General features: G+C 47.7%; 1 protein-coding gene across 1 annotated transcript in view; it reads right to left on the bottom strand.

Moving 5' to 3' along the window:
- VWA2 (von Willebrand factor A domain containing 2) overlaps window positions 1-14,213 on the bottom strand; it is a gene marked incomplete at both ends in the record, with an annotated part of 57,671 nt that extends 43,458 nt beyond the window's left edge. The window contains 2 exon segments of the mRNA XM_082672971.1: window positions 937-1,011; window positions 13,532-14,213. Of these exon segments, the coding sequence (XP_082529097.1) occupies window positions 937-1,011; window positions 13,532-14,213 (757 nt within the window).
- Between the last annotated feature and the right edge of the window lie 3,487 nt (window positions 14,214-17,700).

Below are 17,700 nucleotides of genomic sequence, written 5' to 3'. Positions count from 1 at the left end.
TACCCAAGAGTCTACGTAATGATAACCAGCACTGACTGCATCTTTCCTATATGCCGGGTGCTGCTTTACACACTTTATATGTACTAATTTATTTAATTCTCATAACCGCCTTGAGATATACTATTTCTTTATTTTTCAACAGGTATATTGAGATAATATTCACATACCATACCAGTCACCCATTTAAAGTATACACTTCAATGGTTTTTAGTATATTCACAGATGTATTTATCACCATCACAATCAATTTTAGAACATTTTCCATCTCCTCAAAAGGAAACCCTGTACTCTTTAGCTATCAGCTCTCTAGCCCCCTACCCCCACCCCTAAACAGATTTACAATCTGCATTCCCATTGGAGAGATAAGGAGAGCAGGGCACAGGGAAATTCAGGAATTTCCTAAGGCCAAAGTACCAGAAAGTGGTGGAGCCGGGAATCAAACTGTCCACAGGTGTGGCTGCAGAGTCCACACCCTATCACCTCACCAGAAAGATGCAAGAGAGCAGAAGTCAGAGAAGCACCAGTGAGAAGGCGCCACCTGGTAGCAGCGTGCAAGGGGGATTTCACCAGAGAGGGAGGGAAGGGACTGCAGGGTCCCTAGGAGTGGGCGGGTGTGGCTTGAGCATGTGGAGGGGATGACGAGCAGGGAGGAAGAGAAGGAATATGGCAGCAGACGAGGCCGGTTGCGTAGATGGTGGTCACACAACAGAAGACCTTGAAGCACGGGCCAAGAAATTCGGCAACAGGGATCTTCCTAGGGTTTTTAACCAGGAGAGGAACTTGGTCAGGCCCCTGTTTGGGAAAAATAACTCTGGCCACAGCATGAAAGAAGACAGGAGTGGGGAAGAAACTGTCCGGAGTAACATGGCTTCTCTTGAGTCCATCACACAGAGGCTGAAGTAGGTGTTTGGAGGGTTAAGGAAAACGTGGGCTTACTTTTGCTGGCGACTGAAATCTTCCCAATGGTCTGCTTGCTCACGTGGACTTCCTGAAGAGGGAGGGATGGGGGCACTAGGAGAGAAAACACCAGAAGCAGTCATTACAAGGCAGAGAGGGGAGAAGTCTTAGTCTCCACGTTATATGACCAGAACAAACGGGTCACAAGAGAGAAAACAGGAATGTGAAAGAGTTTAATGATATTGTATCTTAAAAATTACCAGATGGATAACATAAATAATTCCCTCCGCCCCCACCAATTGCCCCACTTCTATCAGGTATCTTTGCATTTAAATTTGGGTATTTTGAAGAGAAAAATTTAAAAGATATATGGGGGGATATAGAGAGCCTGTGATTCTGATGAGCTTCGTCCCTGGGTAGGCATGATAACTGAGTGCCCCTCTGGGGTGTAGCATCTTGCCATAAACATTAACCTTGGATATGAACCGACAATTCATAGAACAAAGAGAATTCATAGAAAAGCACAAGGAAAATTTTCAAACAGGTGACAAAACACTTTAACTCAAACAGTGGGATACCCTTTTAAATGTGAAACTTAGATGATCAAGTTTTAAATTTAAATGTAACTGGGGAAAGATTAAATCAGGAAAAGCTTTTCCAGTGGTGACACTGTAAATTGGTACAACCCTTTTGGAAAACAATTTAGCCAAATGAATTAAGAGTCATCAAAGCGCTTAGGCTCCATAGTATCGCACCTGGGAATTGATCCAACGGAAAAACAACTTTAGAGAAGGGAAAATGTGCACCAAGACACTCCCTTCAATGTGACTTGTTTCAGAGGAATGATGGCGATAACAAATCTCCAAAGAGATAGAACTCTCAGTAAACAATGATACATTCATTCAGTGCAATTAATATGAACAAGCGCTAAAAAGTTTTGGGGTAGAAAGTTTGTGGATACATTTTTTTTCTTCTATGTGATACCCAGTAAAATTGTAATAATGGCATATGAGCAGCCAACAACAATTTTCAAAATAAACTTTGAGGGCAGGTAACATGCCAGGTGCTGAACAGCAAGCCAACCCCGATGAAAGTTCTGAAGATGGGCTTCCCTGGTGGCTCAGTGCTTGAGAGTCCGCCTGCCGATGCAGGGGACGGGGTTTGTGCTCCGGTCCGGGAGGATCCCACATGCCGCGGAGCGGCTAGGCCCGTGAGCCATGGCCGCTGAGCCTGTGCGTCTGGAGCCTGTGCTCCGCAACGGGAGAGGCCACAGCAGTGAGAGGCCCGCGTACCACAAAAAAAAAAAAAAAAAAAAAGTTCTGAAGACAGTGAGGTGCCACTTGGAGGGATTATTTGAAAAGCCAACTGTGCATGGTCACTGTCAGAAGAAGCAGACATGTAGATGCTTATAAACGTTCATGTCCGCTGGATAAGCACAGTGGGCACAAAGTGAGGGTGGGCAAAGCCCAGGAGCTGGACAGGCCAGGAATGGGGCAGATGAAGGAATGTGAGATGGGGTGGGGGGGACTGCCGAGGAAAGAGGTGAAGGAGAGCGAGCCAGGCGGGGGTGGGTGTGGGGTAGCAATCACACAACACAGGGACGCTGGGCTCAGGGGGATTTGCCCCTGCCAGGAAGGTGACCAGGAGGAGGACACCAAAAACTGATGTCAGGTTCTGGGGGGCATGCTTCTCGTTGGCAGCACCCCCTGGAGTTCATTAGGCCAGGGGTCCCCAACCCCCGGGCCATGGACCAGTACTGGTCCATGACCGGTTAGGAACCAGACTGCACAGCGGGAGGTGAGCGGCAGGCAGGCAAGTGAGCGAAGCTTCCTCTGTATTTAGAGCCGCTCCCCATTGCTCGCATCACCGCCTGAGCTCCGCCTCCTGTCAGCATTGTGGGGGGTTGTATAATTATTTCATTATATACTACAATGTAATAATAATAGAAATAAAGTGCATAATAAATGTAATGCTCTTGAATCACCCCGAAACCATCCCCCTCCATGTGGGTCCGTGGAAAAACTGTCTTCCACAAAACCAGTCTCTGGTGCCAAAAAGGTTGGGGACCACTGCATTAAGCAACTACCCCCTTGGCTGGTCCCAGCTCCACCTTCTGTGGCTCCTCTACATTCACTAGTCCCTGAAAAACAAGCTAAACCAGTGTCTACTTCTCCCCCGACCGTATCTGAGTTCCTGCTCACCTGATATGCCCTCCCCCTAATCTCTACTCGAGTAGAAGATGGTTCTAGGCCAAAATGCTGAACCAGCCATTAGCTCCACAGTCAAAAGCTGTCAGACAAGTAAGTAGATGTCATGAAGTCCAAGAAAGTCCGCCACTGCCATTTTGCCACCAGAGGGAGAAACAAGACATAAACTACAACACAGACGGTAGACTGAATTAAAGAAAAAAAAAATCCTCCACTTGCATAAAACACACGGCAGATGCTGGGACAGAAGCAGAGGCAACACTTACCCCCAAACTCCAAAAACAAAAGATCACAAAAGTCACTCAGTAATTCAGCAAATTGGTCCTCCAGAAAATGGAGGCTTTCTGCGTCAGTGTACTCGACATCATCAAGATCTTGTCAACCTGGTGGGGGGGGGGGTCCTGCTGCAGCCCATCCCGTGATGCGGTGCAGCTCCCATGAGCCCTGCACCCCCGGAAGTTCTCCGAGGGCAGGAACACTTCCACCTGTCCTCCACAGAGCCCAGCCCAGCTCTCTGCACACAGTTTGGCCAAATGAATTAAGAACTATAAAAATGCTCACATCCTTTGACCCTGTGTCAAAGCCAGTAGGCACTAAGCTTTCCTGAATGAGCCCATGAATTACTGGCAAAGGGTCCAGGAGCTAAGGAATCCATCTTACCAGCAAATTCTCCAGCAGGAGACAGACCAGCCATCGCCCCGGATAGGAGGGAGGAGGCGCTCCATGACCAGAGGCCGCTCAGTACAGATGTGACTCAGCTAATGTAACTCTGCACCATGTGCCCAGCTGTCCTGGTGGGTGCCAGGCTTCAGGTGAGGCGTCCTTCAGGGGAGCAGGTACCGGGGTGATGTCCCCACTGCGCCCCTGTGAAACTACCTCAGGACTCTGCAGAAGTCCCCCTTGGAACAGGGAGCTGATGAACGTGTGACTGTTGCTTCCTCTCCCAACCAAGTCAGCCCACACCTCTGAGGACCACCTACCTGGGGAGGGCGGGGGCAATGGGTGGTGCTAAGAAGCTGGACGGGGAGGGGGTGGAGTGGGTGGCGGGTTTTCATCTCAGCCCTGCTACTGATAGCTGTGCAGCCCCAGGCAAATCACAGAACCTCTCTGGGCCTCCCCTGCCTCATCTGTACAACCTAGGGGTGGTCAGATCAAGTGCCCTGTAAACTGGACAGGCTACAGAGGGTGAAGTTCCACGATGAGCTAGAACAGAAACTTTACTGTGCCTGGGCCCCCAGGGACCGCATTCGGTCCCTGTCCCCAAACACATCTCATCTCTCCCCAATTCCTTGGCCATGAAGCTACTGTGTCACATTCAGCACCTACATGGCTTCAGGAGAGGGGATAGGCAGGCTGGGCAAGCACACCCTTCTTGCAGCCTCCCTTATCTCCCTGAGGCTCCGGAGAACAGGCAGGTGGTGACAGCAGCCAACGAGCAGAGAGTATACCCCTACTCACAGAAACACAGAGCAGGGAAGAACTGGAAGAGAGCCTCAGAGACCGCAAGAGGACCCTGGGCTAGCCTCAGCCAGCCACCCAGCCCACTGGTTCTTACTCGTTGGGCGACAATCCACAAAACACACTATTCCTTTCTACCGTCTCATATTTCAGAGGGGCTAGAACTTGGGAGGGCCAAAGTGGGAAGTAAACAGAAAACTGATTTGCTCCATTATTCACAGACTCTGGCAAGGTGCCCTGTGTCCAGAGTTAAGAGACCCGGGGCCCTGCTCAGCCTCGGCCCCGACCAGCCATGTGACCCTGGGGAAAGCCCCTCCCTCTTAGCAGCTCCACTTCTTCACAAGGAGTTAGATTCTGATAGACTGAAGATTTGATTTCAAAGTCTTCATTTTCTGAAACCGAGCAAGGTCTCCCAGCCCGCACTTTCTAAATTACTTAAAAACAGTAACATGGCAGAGGAAGCAACAAAAGTATTTTTGTAAAGTTTTTTTGTTTCCTAATGCTTATAGTATGGGTAAAATTCAGTTCCATGGAGCCTGATTACTTATCGATTTTTGAGGGAGATATTAAGGATGGGAAGTGAGAGCTTTTCTTGAGAAACCATAGACCGTAACTTTGCTTCCATAAGGGCACATATCTGAGGTTTACTTCTAATTTTAGCTGTGAGGCCTGGAAATGCAATATTATCATTTCAATCACAAAGATATGATGCACAATTCAGACAGACTTATATCTTACTAAGTATACATGTAGCGTAAGAACTGAAAGTGATCATATAGATGAAATTTAGACTTTTTCCCCCCAACATAATTCAGCAGGGAAAAAAATCTAAAAATATCTTAACAATAGGTTCTATATTTTGTCCTTTGGGATGCAATACATTCAAGATCTCACCCTACAGTTTTTCTGCATTAAACATAAATCACAGCAAGATCTTTTTTGATCCACCTCCTAAAGTAATGAAAATAAAAACAAAAATAAACAAATGGGATCTAATTAAACTTAAAAGCTTTTGCACAGCAAAGGAAACCATAAAGAAAACAAAAAGACAACCCTCAGGATGGGAGAAAATATTTGCCAACAAAGCAACTGACAAGGGATTAATCTCCAAAATGTACAAACAGCCCATGTAGCTCAATCTCAAAAAAACAAATAACCCAATCAAAAAATGGGCAGAAGATCTAAATAGACATTTCTCCAAAGAAGACATATAGATGGCCAAAAAGCACAAGATGCTCAACATCACTAATTATTAGAGAAATTCAAATCAAAACTACAATGAGGTATCACCTCACATGGGTCAGAATGGCCATCATCAAAAAATCTAGAAACAATAAATGCTGGAGAGGATGTGGAGAAAAGGGAACCCTCTTGACTGTTGATGGGAATGTAAATTGATACAGCCACTATGGAGAACAGTATGGAGGTTCCTTAAAAAACTAAAAATAGAACTACCATATGACCCACCAATCCCACTACTGGGAATATACCCGGAGAAAACCATGGTTCAAAAGCATACATGCACCCCAACGTTCACTGCAGCACTATTTACAATAGCCAGGACATGGAAGCAACCTAAATGTCCATCAACAGAGGAATGGATAAAGAAGATGTGGCACATATATACAATGGAATATTACTCAGCCATAAAAAAAGAACAAAGTAATGCTATTTGCAGCAACATGGATGGATCTAGAGGCTGTCATACTGAGTGAAATCAGACACAGGAAGACAAATATATGATATCACTTATACGTGCAATCTAAAAAAAAGGGTACAAATGAACTTATTTACAAAACAGAAGTAGAGCCACAAATATAGAAAACAAACTTATGGTCACCAGGGGAGAAGTGGGGAAGGAGGGATCAATTGGGAGATTGGGACTGACATGTACACACTACTATATATAAAATAGATAACTAATAAGAACCTGGTGTATAGCACAAGGAACTCTACTCAATACTATGTAATGGCCTATATGGGAAAAGAATCTAAAAAAAAGTGGATGTATGTATAACTAATTCACTTTGCTGTACACCTGAAACTAACACAACACTGTAAATCCACCATACTAGGAGGAGCCAGGCAATGCACATGTTTCTTTCCACTAAACAAATAACACAGATGCTCAATCAGGAGCTAATTCCAAAGAGAAAATCCTAAGCAGAGATGTGGAAAGGGAAACACTGCAGGATTCCAGGAGAATCCCAGGCTATAGAGACGAGGGCAGAGAGAGAAGCGGTCAGTCTCTGCGGGGGCACAGAAGCGTGCAACATGCAGCGGGGAAACTCACTTCAACCTGACACTCCAAAAATCCCTTTAACATCCTCAATAAGGGCCACTCTCCTGCATCTAAGAACGTGGAGAGCAAGGCGGAAGCCCCAAGTCTTCATTTATGGATCCTGGCCCTTCGGATTCCCCACCTCCACTAGGGACGCCAGTTCTCCAAAACACCTGGCGGGAGTCTCCTGGTCATCTTCGGTGACTCAGCCGTGTGGCTTTTGTCTCACTCGTTTTGTCTCACTCGTCTGCTGCACCCCATCCACCTCTGCCTGGGCACTGAAAACACACCTGCCAGCTGCAGGAACACAACAGAACTCCACTCTGAATTCAGAGGATCTGCCGACCAGTCTGAGAGCCTTGAAAATCAAAGTCACCCAGGAAATGTATATTCTTGTGAACTGCAGAAGAGTTAAAAATGACCCGACTCGTGTTCATGAAGGTGCTACTGCCAGACCTCACTGGAATTGCAGGAAATATGAATAACCAGTGGTGGTCGGTGCGCTTTCCTGGCCCGTGCTTACCCCCTGGGCCTGCATTCCTACCCGCAGGTGGCGCGCTCTGGTGTCAAAAGTAAAGAGGAGACTCAGTGAATGAATGTACACACGCCAGCGATGATTGGAAGGCGTCACTGATGCTTAGAAGGGAAGGGGTCCTGGGTGATCACACAGCTCAAGTCTCTGGCTCCTAATCCAATAGGCTTTCCTCTAACCATGCTACTCCTGGAGCCGAAGTCAGCTCAGAGTCCTAGAGCCACAGCCCTGAACTCCATCCACACTGAGCTGGCACACCGTAAGTCACCCCCGGACAGGCAGGAGCCATGCCCACCCCACGGTGGTAGAGTCTGCATCCTGGATCCAGGGGCCCTACTTCTCATCTGATGCTGTGTGACCCTGAGAGGGGCCTACAGTTCCTCACCTGCAAAATGAAGAGGTTGGACCAGATGCTACCAAGGTGTCTTCTGGTTTAAAAAAAAAAATCCCCTTTTGATCTCCCCTCCATCGTGGACCTACAATGTTCGGACCTTACTCCCCTGTCTATTCAGCTTGCTGGATTTCAAAACATTTCTGAAGCAAACCAAATCGAATATCCTAACCAGCTGAGGGTCTCTGTGCTTCAAATAACTCAGAGGCTTCACATCCTCACCTAATCTAAGTGAAAATTGGACACGCAATACTGCAAGCGGGAGGAAGGCAGGAGCTTCCCAGACACAATCAAAGGGAGAAAGGTAGACCGAGAGGATACCGGCTGGTGGAGGGGCTGTCATGCCTCCTGCGCCGCTCATGCCAGCAAGACAGACTTTCCTTTTCCCCAAGGACATGTTTTCTTTCCTCTTACTTCAGACAACAGCCACAGGACAAGTCCCCACCTGGGGTCTGGAAGCCAGGCAGGGGCGAGGCCTGGAGACAAGGGCCAGTGCAGAGCAAAGGGAAAGGGCTTCTCCACGCCGTCTAGTCCCGAGGTTCAGGATGATTTTCTGGGATCACAGCTTCTGACCTTGGGCACGCGCGGGACTCTGAGGCTCAGGCCTGTTAATTTTTTTTTACAAAACTAGGATTCTAGCAGCCTCCGCAGGCTGCCGTGAGGACAAGGTAAAAGAGAGTGCAGAAGGTTCCCGACGCAGAGCAAGGCGTTCAGTGAACACGGGCCCCTCCCTCTGCTAGGTGACAGACCTAAGCAGATCCATCGTGCTCTATCACGCGCCTCTGCTTGCCCAGATGCGTGTTTTGCCAGAGCCTCCTAAGGTTCTGCTCATTAAAACAGAATTTGTGTTGGCAATCTGGAGATCAATGTAGGAAGTCAGACGCCTCCTCGTAAGTGCTTGGCTGAGATGGCGCTGACTCTGGGACCTCAGCAGCACCTCCCTCCCCTGTCCTCCCACACCCACTGCAATCCCCACTGCCACACAGCCCACACCGAGCCTGCCTGCTGGTATATCTGTCCTGCCTGCCAGATGGCAAACGGCTCAGGGACTAGGGATTGTGTCTCAGTCTCTGCTGGAGCCCCAGCAAGCTTCACGTGCCTGCCACATAGTAGGCGAGACACGTGCTTAGCGGAACTCAGCACGGCAGGTCGGCTGGAAGGATACTTCCGGATGAATCTTTGTATTCTTTTTTACACCAAGATAAATGAAACTGTTATTTCAATGCTGGTGCAGGGTTAATAGCACTCTTTACTATCTATGCCCACCCAATCATCTCAAAAATTCAGTTCATTCCCCCCAACTCACATAGCAAAACTTTCTTGCAATACTAATTCAACATTCTAAACGCAACCCTACATCTGAAAATTTTTTAAAGGATGAATTCCACAGTAAAAACCAACAGCTGCTCCCACCTAGTGAGCGCTTAACTCACTAAAGCGCCCAGTACCAGGCTCCATACTTCTGTATCTTCTCTCTCCTAATTCTCCCAGCCAGCTCGTGACAGCGTGTTACTCCCATTTTACAGATGAGAAAACTGAGACATGGAGAAGTGAAGTGTTTCGCCCCAGGTTAGACAGCTAGTAAGTGCATCGGACTCCTTTCTGGCCTCCCGGTGATCTGTTCCTTCTGTCACCTTCCTGGTTCTGGGGGACCAGGATAGAGGAACAGAAGCATAATTTAAAATCTGCCACCCTGAATCCCACCCATTGGCAGTCTTCCATGAGCTAATACCTGCCAGCAACTCCCATACTCGAGCACGAAACTTGAGAAGATTTCCAGAACTCTATGCATTCTTGTACAAAGCAGTTGGGAGTGGTCTGCAACCCAGGGGCAGAAACAAATCCTTCGTTCCCAGGTACGCGTTGTCAAGCCTCTTCCATTACGAATCACCTGCCTCATCACATTTGTTCCTTTCTGTTCCATCACTCATGCTAATCCCACACATTATTCCTAGCTTCTGGGGTTCTCATGCTTGGACTTAGACACCCCCCCACCCTGTCTTCTTATCTGATTCTTATTTTCCAATCCTGATTCCATGCAGCACCCGGGACAGCGGGTGAGTGAGGGGTGCTGCTGGACGCTGCAAAACATCACACTCTGTGCTGCCCCAGGAATACGTTTCCCATGAGACAGGAAGAAAGGAAGGCCAAACAAGGCTACTTTTGAAAAAGAAGGGCCAGACTGAGCAATAGTTAAAGGCAGTTTTGCAGGACAATGCCCACCTTCTCCTCTATGATTGGAAATGAAATGAGGGCAGGGTGAAAAAGGAGAGCACTCCACCTCCTTACAAAATGCAATTCCAACCCCGAATATTAGATTAGCCCTTGGCAGCCTCCTCTCCATCAGTAGGATGGAAATCTGAACCCTTTACAAAAACAGTCCACACCTGAACAGAAAGGCTTTAAAATCAGAGGCAAAAGTCTCCAGCCTGGAAGCCCGTGGTCTTCCCCTGTAACAAACATCTTCCTTGTTCATTTGGCAAAATACTTGGCTCAGACCCAGAAAGTCAAGGGAAGTGGATGACACATTTCTAGTCTGGTAAGGCAAGAAGAGCATTTTAAAAGTTGCTCTGGACACGCCATGCTCCCTCTAACAAAATCACAATTTTCAGAACCTAACAGTCTGGCAACCAGAAATCATCCCCAAGGGTCAAACAATGTGCCCTCTGGATCTCTGGATAATTGGGGAGAATAGGCAGATTGGGCATAAATCACAGGTTTCCCACATTCACTGTACCTGCTAAGGGACATTTTTAGCCAAAAGAGATTCTGATATTTGTTTTGGTAGTATTTGAAAATCCTTTATTGAAACTGTACAGGACCCAAATTCACTGCCATGGGACTCTGGAAAGACACACACAGGACTGGAAGTCCAGGGATGAAATTCCAGACTAGTTCTGCTTCTAACCAGACGGGTGACTCTGCAAACAACTCCTCACACACCCCCACCCCTGTCCACCTCAGTTCATTCATCTGTTTCATAAACTGACAGTGTTGTAAAGATCCAGTGGAACAGTGTGTGAAAGTCCCCCTAAGGGTAAAAGCCTTTCTAAACATATGATGTTAAAAGATTATCACTGCATTTAGTATATTAACTTCATTTAACTGCTCATACCCTATAGGGTAGACATGATCATTTCCACTTTTATACTTATGGAAATGGTCTTGGAGAAGTTGGGGTCCAAGGTCAAAGAGCTGGTAAATCACAAGTTTGGTGTCAGGCCCAGGTCTTCTGATGCTGGCAGCCCGGACATGCCAAGAAGCGCGCCGTACGCAGTTGGCGTGCAAAGAGCACCAGTCTGACATGAGGAGACCTGAGCGCTGACTTCTTAGGTAAATTCCTTCACTTTAGTCACTCAGTTTTCTTCTTTCAAAAATGGGGGTGACATTACCCGTCCTATTTACCTGGAAAGGTTGTTGCCAGCATCACATGAGACTACAGTGCAAAAGTCCTCTGGCAAGGGCAAAGGTGACTAATGGAGATCAGGGAAATCCAGTTAAGAGAAGGGACCCAGGATCAGGAAAGGAAGTGAGGGATGGAGGGTCATAATCACATTCAGGGAAACCCAGCAGGTAGTTTTCTGGGTGGAAGAGGAAGAGTAAGCAGGCTGGAGCTGTTTAGAAGATAAAAGGATGAACTAAGAGAAGGGCCTTCAAGTGTATTCAGCTGTCCCAGGTTGCTGGCTTGGGGAGACGCTGAAGCAGGGGTGTTGCACGGGATAGACCCTCCCTTGTGCAGGGTTCCCAAGAGACCTCCAATAGCTTTGTAGATGATGGGAGGGATGTGTCTTTTTTTTTTTTTAATATCCTTGTGGGATAAAATTAAAAATGAGCAATTCTGTTACAGTCCTTTCAATTAAAAGTTTTCTTTTTTTTTTTTTTTTTACTGATCTGTGAAGTACCAAAGTGTGAAGACCAGTCTTCCAAAACACCTTATAGTGGTGCTGACCCTTCCATTGATATAATTATAGGAAATTTAAATTATTCAGTAAGAACTAGTAAGCATCTGCCCTGTGCCCAGCACCCTCTCAGGTGGTGGGAATGCAGTGAATATGCTCTATAAGATGCGCACCTGGTGGGCACATTCTTAACAAAAGGCTTTTACATTTTCACCAGTAGTTTATCCTCAATGTCATCACTTGCCAATTAGTGACTGTGATGCTCAAGAAGCTCATTAAAAACCCAAGAGTCAGGGTTCCTGGGAAGCTCTCCCATTCTCCCTCGGGCAGTCTTCCACCCTTTCTGGGTCTCAGTCTCCTCATCTGTAAAAACACGGGCATCTGACTATAATTCATTCCAAGAACTCGAGCCTAGCGAGGGGGCGGGGAAAGAGCTACACTAAGCTCTGGACCATAGACCAAAAACCAGATTTAAAGAAAAAAATGTCAGACTTCCCTGGTGGCACAGGGGTTGCAGGGGACACGGGTTCGAGCCCTGGTCTGGGAAGATCCCACATGCCTTGGAGCAACTAAGCCCGTGCGCCACAACTACTGAAACCTGTGCACCTAGAGCCCGTGAACCACAACTACTGAAGCCCATGCGCCTAGAGCCCACGCTCTGCAACAAGAGAAGCCACCGCAGTGAGAAGCCTGTGCACCGCAACGAAGACCTAAAGCGGCCAATAAATAAATAATAAAATTAAAAAAAAAAATTGTTAAAAAAAAAATAAAGAAAAACGCCATTGATGGTTTTCAAAGACGCAGGTATGATGAGCGAAGGAATCTCCATGACCCTCCGGGATTTGCCTGGGGACCCTGGCTGGGAAATTCTTATACCTCAAGAGGTGGCTCTGAGCTGGATTTCTACAAAGCAGAGGAAGGGCTACATGTCCCAATGCAAGGGACTATCTAGTCGAGCTTTGTGCCCCATCAGCCACAGGAAGAGAAGGGCTGCAGGCTACCGAAAGCCAGCAGCATTTACAAATGAACTTCCACGGCCTTTGCCAAGTACAGCCAAACCTCTCTTGGTTTTCTGTTTCCCTCTCTTTTCTGACTCTTCTCTCAATAACTGCACATTTCTTAATATAATGTCACACTGGAAGCAGAACAGACCTTCAATTTTTAGACCTCAATTTATAAAACACTCAGAGGTTCTCGGGGTTTTGTTTTTAAATTAATGGACCACATAATTTGAAAACTGTACAGGTTCTAATTATTCAGTTCCAAGACACCAAACACACTGCATAGCGTCACCATGGAAAGGTCCCTCTCAGCGGGAAAGCCACTGATTCCACAATGAAAGGGCAGCAAGGTGCCCTCCTCCCTTCTCTTCCGCCTGGGTGTCCATCCTGTTTTTAAACCCATGCCCCCTGGCGAGTTTCTAAGGTGCAATTCTGAGACCCTCCCCTTTCCCATCCCAGAAGGTGGCCAAGAGCCGGACCTGAATTGGAGAAGTGCAGGAAGCAAGGCTGGTCCAGCTGGCCAGAGTGGGGTTGGGCCGGGGAGGGGGTCCCAGCAGGTGAAATCACCATGGAGGATAAATCCCTTGGACTTCCCACAGGCCAAGGGCGAGTCTCTCAGGGCAGCGGGCCCCTCTCAGGCTCTGCTTGCAGAGACCTCGCTGGGGCCACTGGGCTGCTTGACAAAACCAAGCGGGCACCTGCATCTGTTCTGTAAAATGGAGCGCGGGGGAGGCTTGGGCTTGTCCCCAAAGCCTTTATTCGAAAGGCGAGCCAGGTCAGGGGGCTCCACGACCGTGCCAAGCCTGTCGGGTGTATTATAAGGTTCCCTCCTCCACCCACATTCACCGAGCCCCCATCCCCTTACCTGCGGTCCGCGCCCCTCCGCTCGGTGCTCCGCTGCCGGGGACCCATGAGAGGGGCCGTTCCCGGGCCCGCCGCGCGCTGCCTCCCAAGAACCCCGCCGGCTCGCCCGGGGCCGACAGCGGGGAGCCCGGAGGAGGCGCGCGCCAGGTGCGCTTTGCCCGGAACGCCGACTTCCCGGAGAGACGACCGGGCGCCACGACCGCACTCAGGTGGAGCGCAGACATTGCCGAACAAAACCCGCCGTCCCGACGCCGCGTTCGCGCGGGGCCAGTGGTCTCGGAACGCCGGGCTTGTTCGCCCGTGGGCCGGGCTTCTCCTCTCCTGAGAGCGCGAGGAAGGAAGCGGCGCCTCTCCGACGCAGCTAACCACGCCCCGGAACGCAGGCTCCTGCGGCGTGGAGACCACTCGGGCTGGGCTCTCGGCGAATCACGCTCGGGCCAGGGGCCGCTGCAGGCCCGGGGAGGGGCGCCCGGGTGGGAGTCATGTGGGACACCTGTGTTCCTCACGGAACAGAGGCGGCGAGCGCGGCGAGGAGCGCGCGGCGGGACACGCTCGGGCCAGGGGCCGCTGCAGGCCCGGGGAGGGGCGCCCGGGTGGGAGCCACGTGGGACACCTGTGCTCCTCACGGAGGAGAGGCGCGGAGTGCGGTGCCGGCTGAGCCCGCTCTCCCAAGGGCGGTGCATTGCGCTTATGGGAACACGGTCCGCAGCGCCTCTCGCGTTTTTAAACAACGCGTTGGCCAAGGCTGGCAAATAAACAAAGGTACTTACTTCTGCTCTGGTCTCCCAGCCTCCGAGCGGTGCAGCAGGGTGTCATCTCCCTTCGACTCTGCAGGATTTATTGCTTCGACCCTCACGAAAATGTTGACTTTGGCATCGTTTCTATTTGTAATGGCAATTGCCCTTTGTTTACCTGTCTGTCCTGTTCTTGCAGTTGGGCGGTAGTAAGCGGGCCTTTTGGCCAGTATCCTCGTTTAAGTCTAGTAGGTGCCTTGATTTTTTAAAAAAATCAAACACCACAAAGCGACAATAGCTCAATGCCTGGCACAATGCCTTGTGCGTAGTAAGCACTCAAAAAAAAAGCTATTATTGCATAATCTGTAGTTTTCATACATCAAAAAAAGTGTCATTGCATAACGTGTGCTCATTACCAAAAAAAAATGGATAAGCAAAGCACACCTACCCCACCACCCAGAGATAGGCACTGTTAACATTATGGTGTTCCTTCTTCCAGCATCATTCTACTCATACTAAATTTTATTGTTAGCTCATTCCATGCATAGTGTATCATAACCAGCTTTTTTATGTCCCTTTTTGAACATCTTTCTGTGGCTTTTCTTCACTTCCACTGCATTTTATTTTTCAAGTCAGTCACAAAATAGTCCAATTTCGAGGAAAGGGGAAAAGATTCTGAGGGGGGGAGTAACAAGATTCTGTAAGATATGGTACCAGAACTTCTGCAGTGACTATTTTTGGAAACACACTATGCCACAATTCTAGCAGTTTTTGGTAGATTCCTTACTATTGACTAGATAAACATTCATGTTATCTGCAAGTGGAGATATTTTTTCATTAAAAAAATCTATTAAAAAAATTTTTTAACATCTTTATTGGAGTATAATTGCTTTACAATGGTGTGTTAGTTTCTGCTTCTTTCTGTGGCTTTTAGCCACTTTTAATGTTCTAGTGTACTTAACCAGTCCACTCTTTTAATTTTAATCATTAGATATTTGTGCTTTTGCCCAGTTACTCCCTTGGAGTGAACTGCAAGATGGTAAAGTTCTAGGCTATAGGCTATATATACAATTTAAGGCTTTTGATGTGTATTATTATCAAGTTGCCCTCCAGGAAGATTGACCTGTTTCCTTTCTTCCAAGCCCCTCCCCCATTTTTCTTATAAATGGCAATCTGATAGACTAATAACAATTCTGTTTTTACATCTTTCCTTTTCAAAAAATTCTAAAAACGTCACATTTCCCTCTGTGGTTCTCAGTTGGTTTCCAATCCTCCCAATATTGACAACTTCCAGTGAAAGTGGCCCGTGGTAATGTCGATTGTTGCAAACTTCACTGAAGAGGGGAAAAAAAGAGGCCTCATTTTTTCACCTCGTTTCATTCCTCCCAATATTATTTACTGAGCACCCAAATGTAAAAACAGTCAACCAGAGCAGCATAAGTAATGCCTGAGCACCTGTGCAGGGGAACTTGTCTGCGGGTCTAAATGCTCAGTGGGGGAGGCATGGTCTCTGCCCCTAGATGGGCACTGTCCCATAGAAAGGCAGTGCACGCCACACAGGTGATTTCAAATGGTCTAGTAGCCATATTAAAGTGAAAAAGAGCAGGTGAACTTAATTTACTAACCCAGTCGATCCCAAATACTATCTCAACATGTAATCAGAGTGAGATATTTTAAGCTAAGTCTTTGAAATTCAGTTGTATTTACACTTACAGCACATCTGCTTTTGGACTAGCTGTATTTTAAGTGTTCAATAGCCGCAAGTGTCGAGTTGCCCATGCCGCTCTAGATAGAGCAGGGGTTTGAGAAGAGCAGACCAAGTCCTGGTCAAAGTGGGAACTTCACGGGTGGCAACCCTCTCCCCAACCTGTTCTGATTGGTTGTTGACAGTGAACCAGCACACCTTTGCCTAAGCAGGTTTACCTGAGAGAAGCTACATTTCAATTCTGGATGCTCCTGACAGTTTTACTTCTGTAGTTGGGGGCATTTCACATTTTCATTCCATGATTAAGAAGTAAAAAGGCTGAAACTATAAATACTGGTGGAGATATTGAAATGGAGTAGGACCCTATATGGTCCTTGCCCCCCCCACCCCCATGTCCTCAGCCTGCCTTCTGTCTGTGAAAAAACCTTAGCCAAAGAATAAGTTTAATCAGAGAAGTGAGAAAATGCATAAACAGGAAGACAGTCCAACAAAATAATAATAGTTTAGTCATTACGCAAATCAAGGACCTCTAGATCCTTTTTCAAGGGCTATACATAATACTCTGAGCCACATCCTGCGAGCTGTCTTATACTGAAACCCCCGCCAGGTGGAAGAAGTGAACTAATGATGACAAGGTTGTAGTCACGACATAAGCTGCCACAATTCCGAGGGCTGGCCTCAAAGAAATGGGAACAAACCAACCCTGGAACTAAAGATTAACTGTACTTAAAAACAATCAAGATGAAGCTGATCAGACCACCGCATAACCAAATTCAAGATGACAGAGCTGACTGTGCTGTTTCTGCATGTAGCCCCCTCCCTCCGCCTATAAAAGCTCTTGCCCTCTGTCAGCTCTGGAGGGTTGGCCTTTGGACAGGCGTCCGCCCTCCCCCCAGGTTGCCAGCCTCCAAAATAAAGCAAACTTTCCTTTCCACCAACCTTGCTTCTTTATTGGCTTTAGAGTGGCAAGTAGATGGACCCCTTCTTTTGGTAACAGCATCAGTTGCTCCAAACTCCCTCACATCAAAAGTTAATCACCTGTGCCTTTCTTCCATGTATGCGTGGGCGGGGAAAGCAGGTGGCCCAGGCTATGCCGTGTGCTGAGTGGCTGACTAGCAGCGGTAGAGGATTTTAATACAGGGAGAAGCTGGGCAACTACTTTTGTCATCCATGGCAACCCCTCCCTTGTGAGATTTGTGGAAATTTTAAAAATAGGCACTATGAAGGACCTTCATCCCAAAGGGCTTGTGAGCCCCTTGCTTCCAAGGACTTGCCATATTCATCTTTGTGGCCCCAATGCCCTGTAACTCTACGTAGTAAGTGCCCTTTTAAAATGAGTTAATTCATGAATTGCCCTATACAGCATGTCTCAGTTGTAAACACACCAAGGTATAAAGACAACTTTGAATTCCACGAAGAGATAAAGGGGGACCTTGGCTCCCAGCAATGTGCAGAGGCAGACACCCAGCGTAGTGGAATGACCACTGCTTTGGAAATGAGGTGGTTTGGGGTTCCCCACCCAGCTCTCTTCCCTACTGGCTTTCTGACAAGAGATAAGATGCTTAATATCTGACTGTTCAGTTTGCTGGACTATAAAAGTGGATGGGTACAGTGGTTCCCAAACCTATGGAAGCCTAATTCAAATTCTTTGCATCCACTCCCCCACATGATGAAGCAAGGTGAAGCACATATTAAAAAACCCAGAGAAGGATTCATAATAGAGCCACAAAA

Source organism: Grampus griseus (assembly GCF_964374135.1).
Source record: "Grampus griseus genome assembly, chromosome: 16".
NCBI lineage: Eukaryota > Metazoa > Chordata > Mammalia > Artiodactyla > Delphinidae > Grampus > Grampus griseus.
This window is presented reverse-complemented; position numbering and strand designations above follow the sequence as displayed.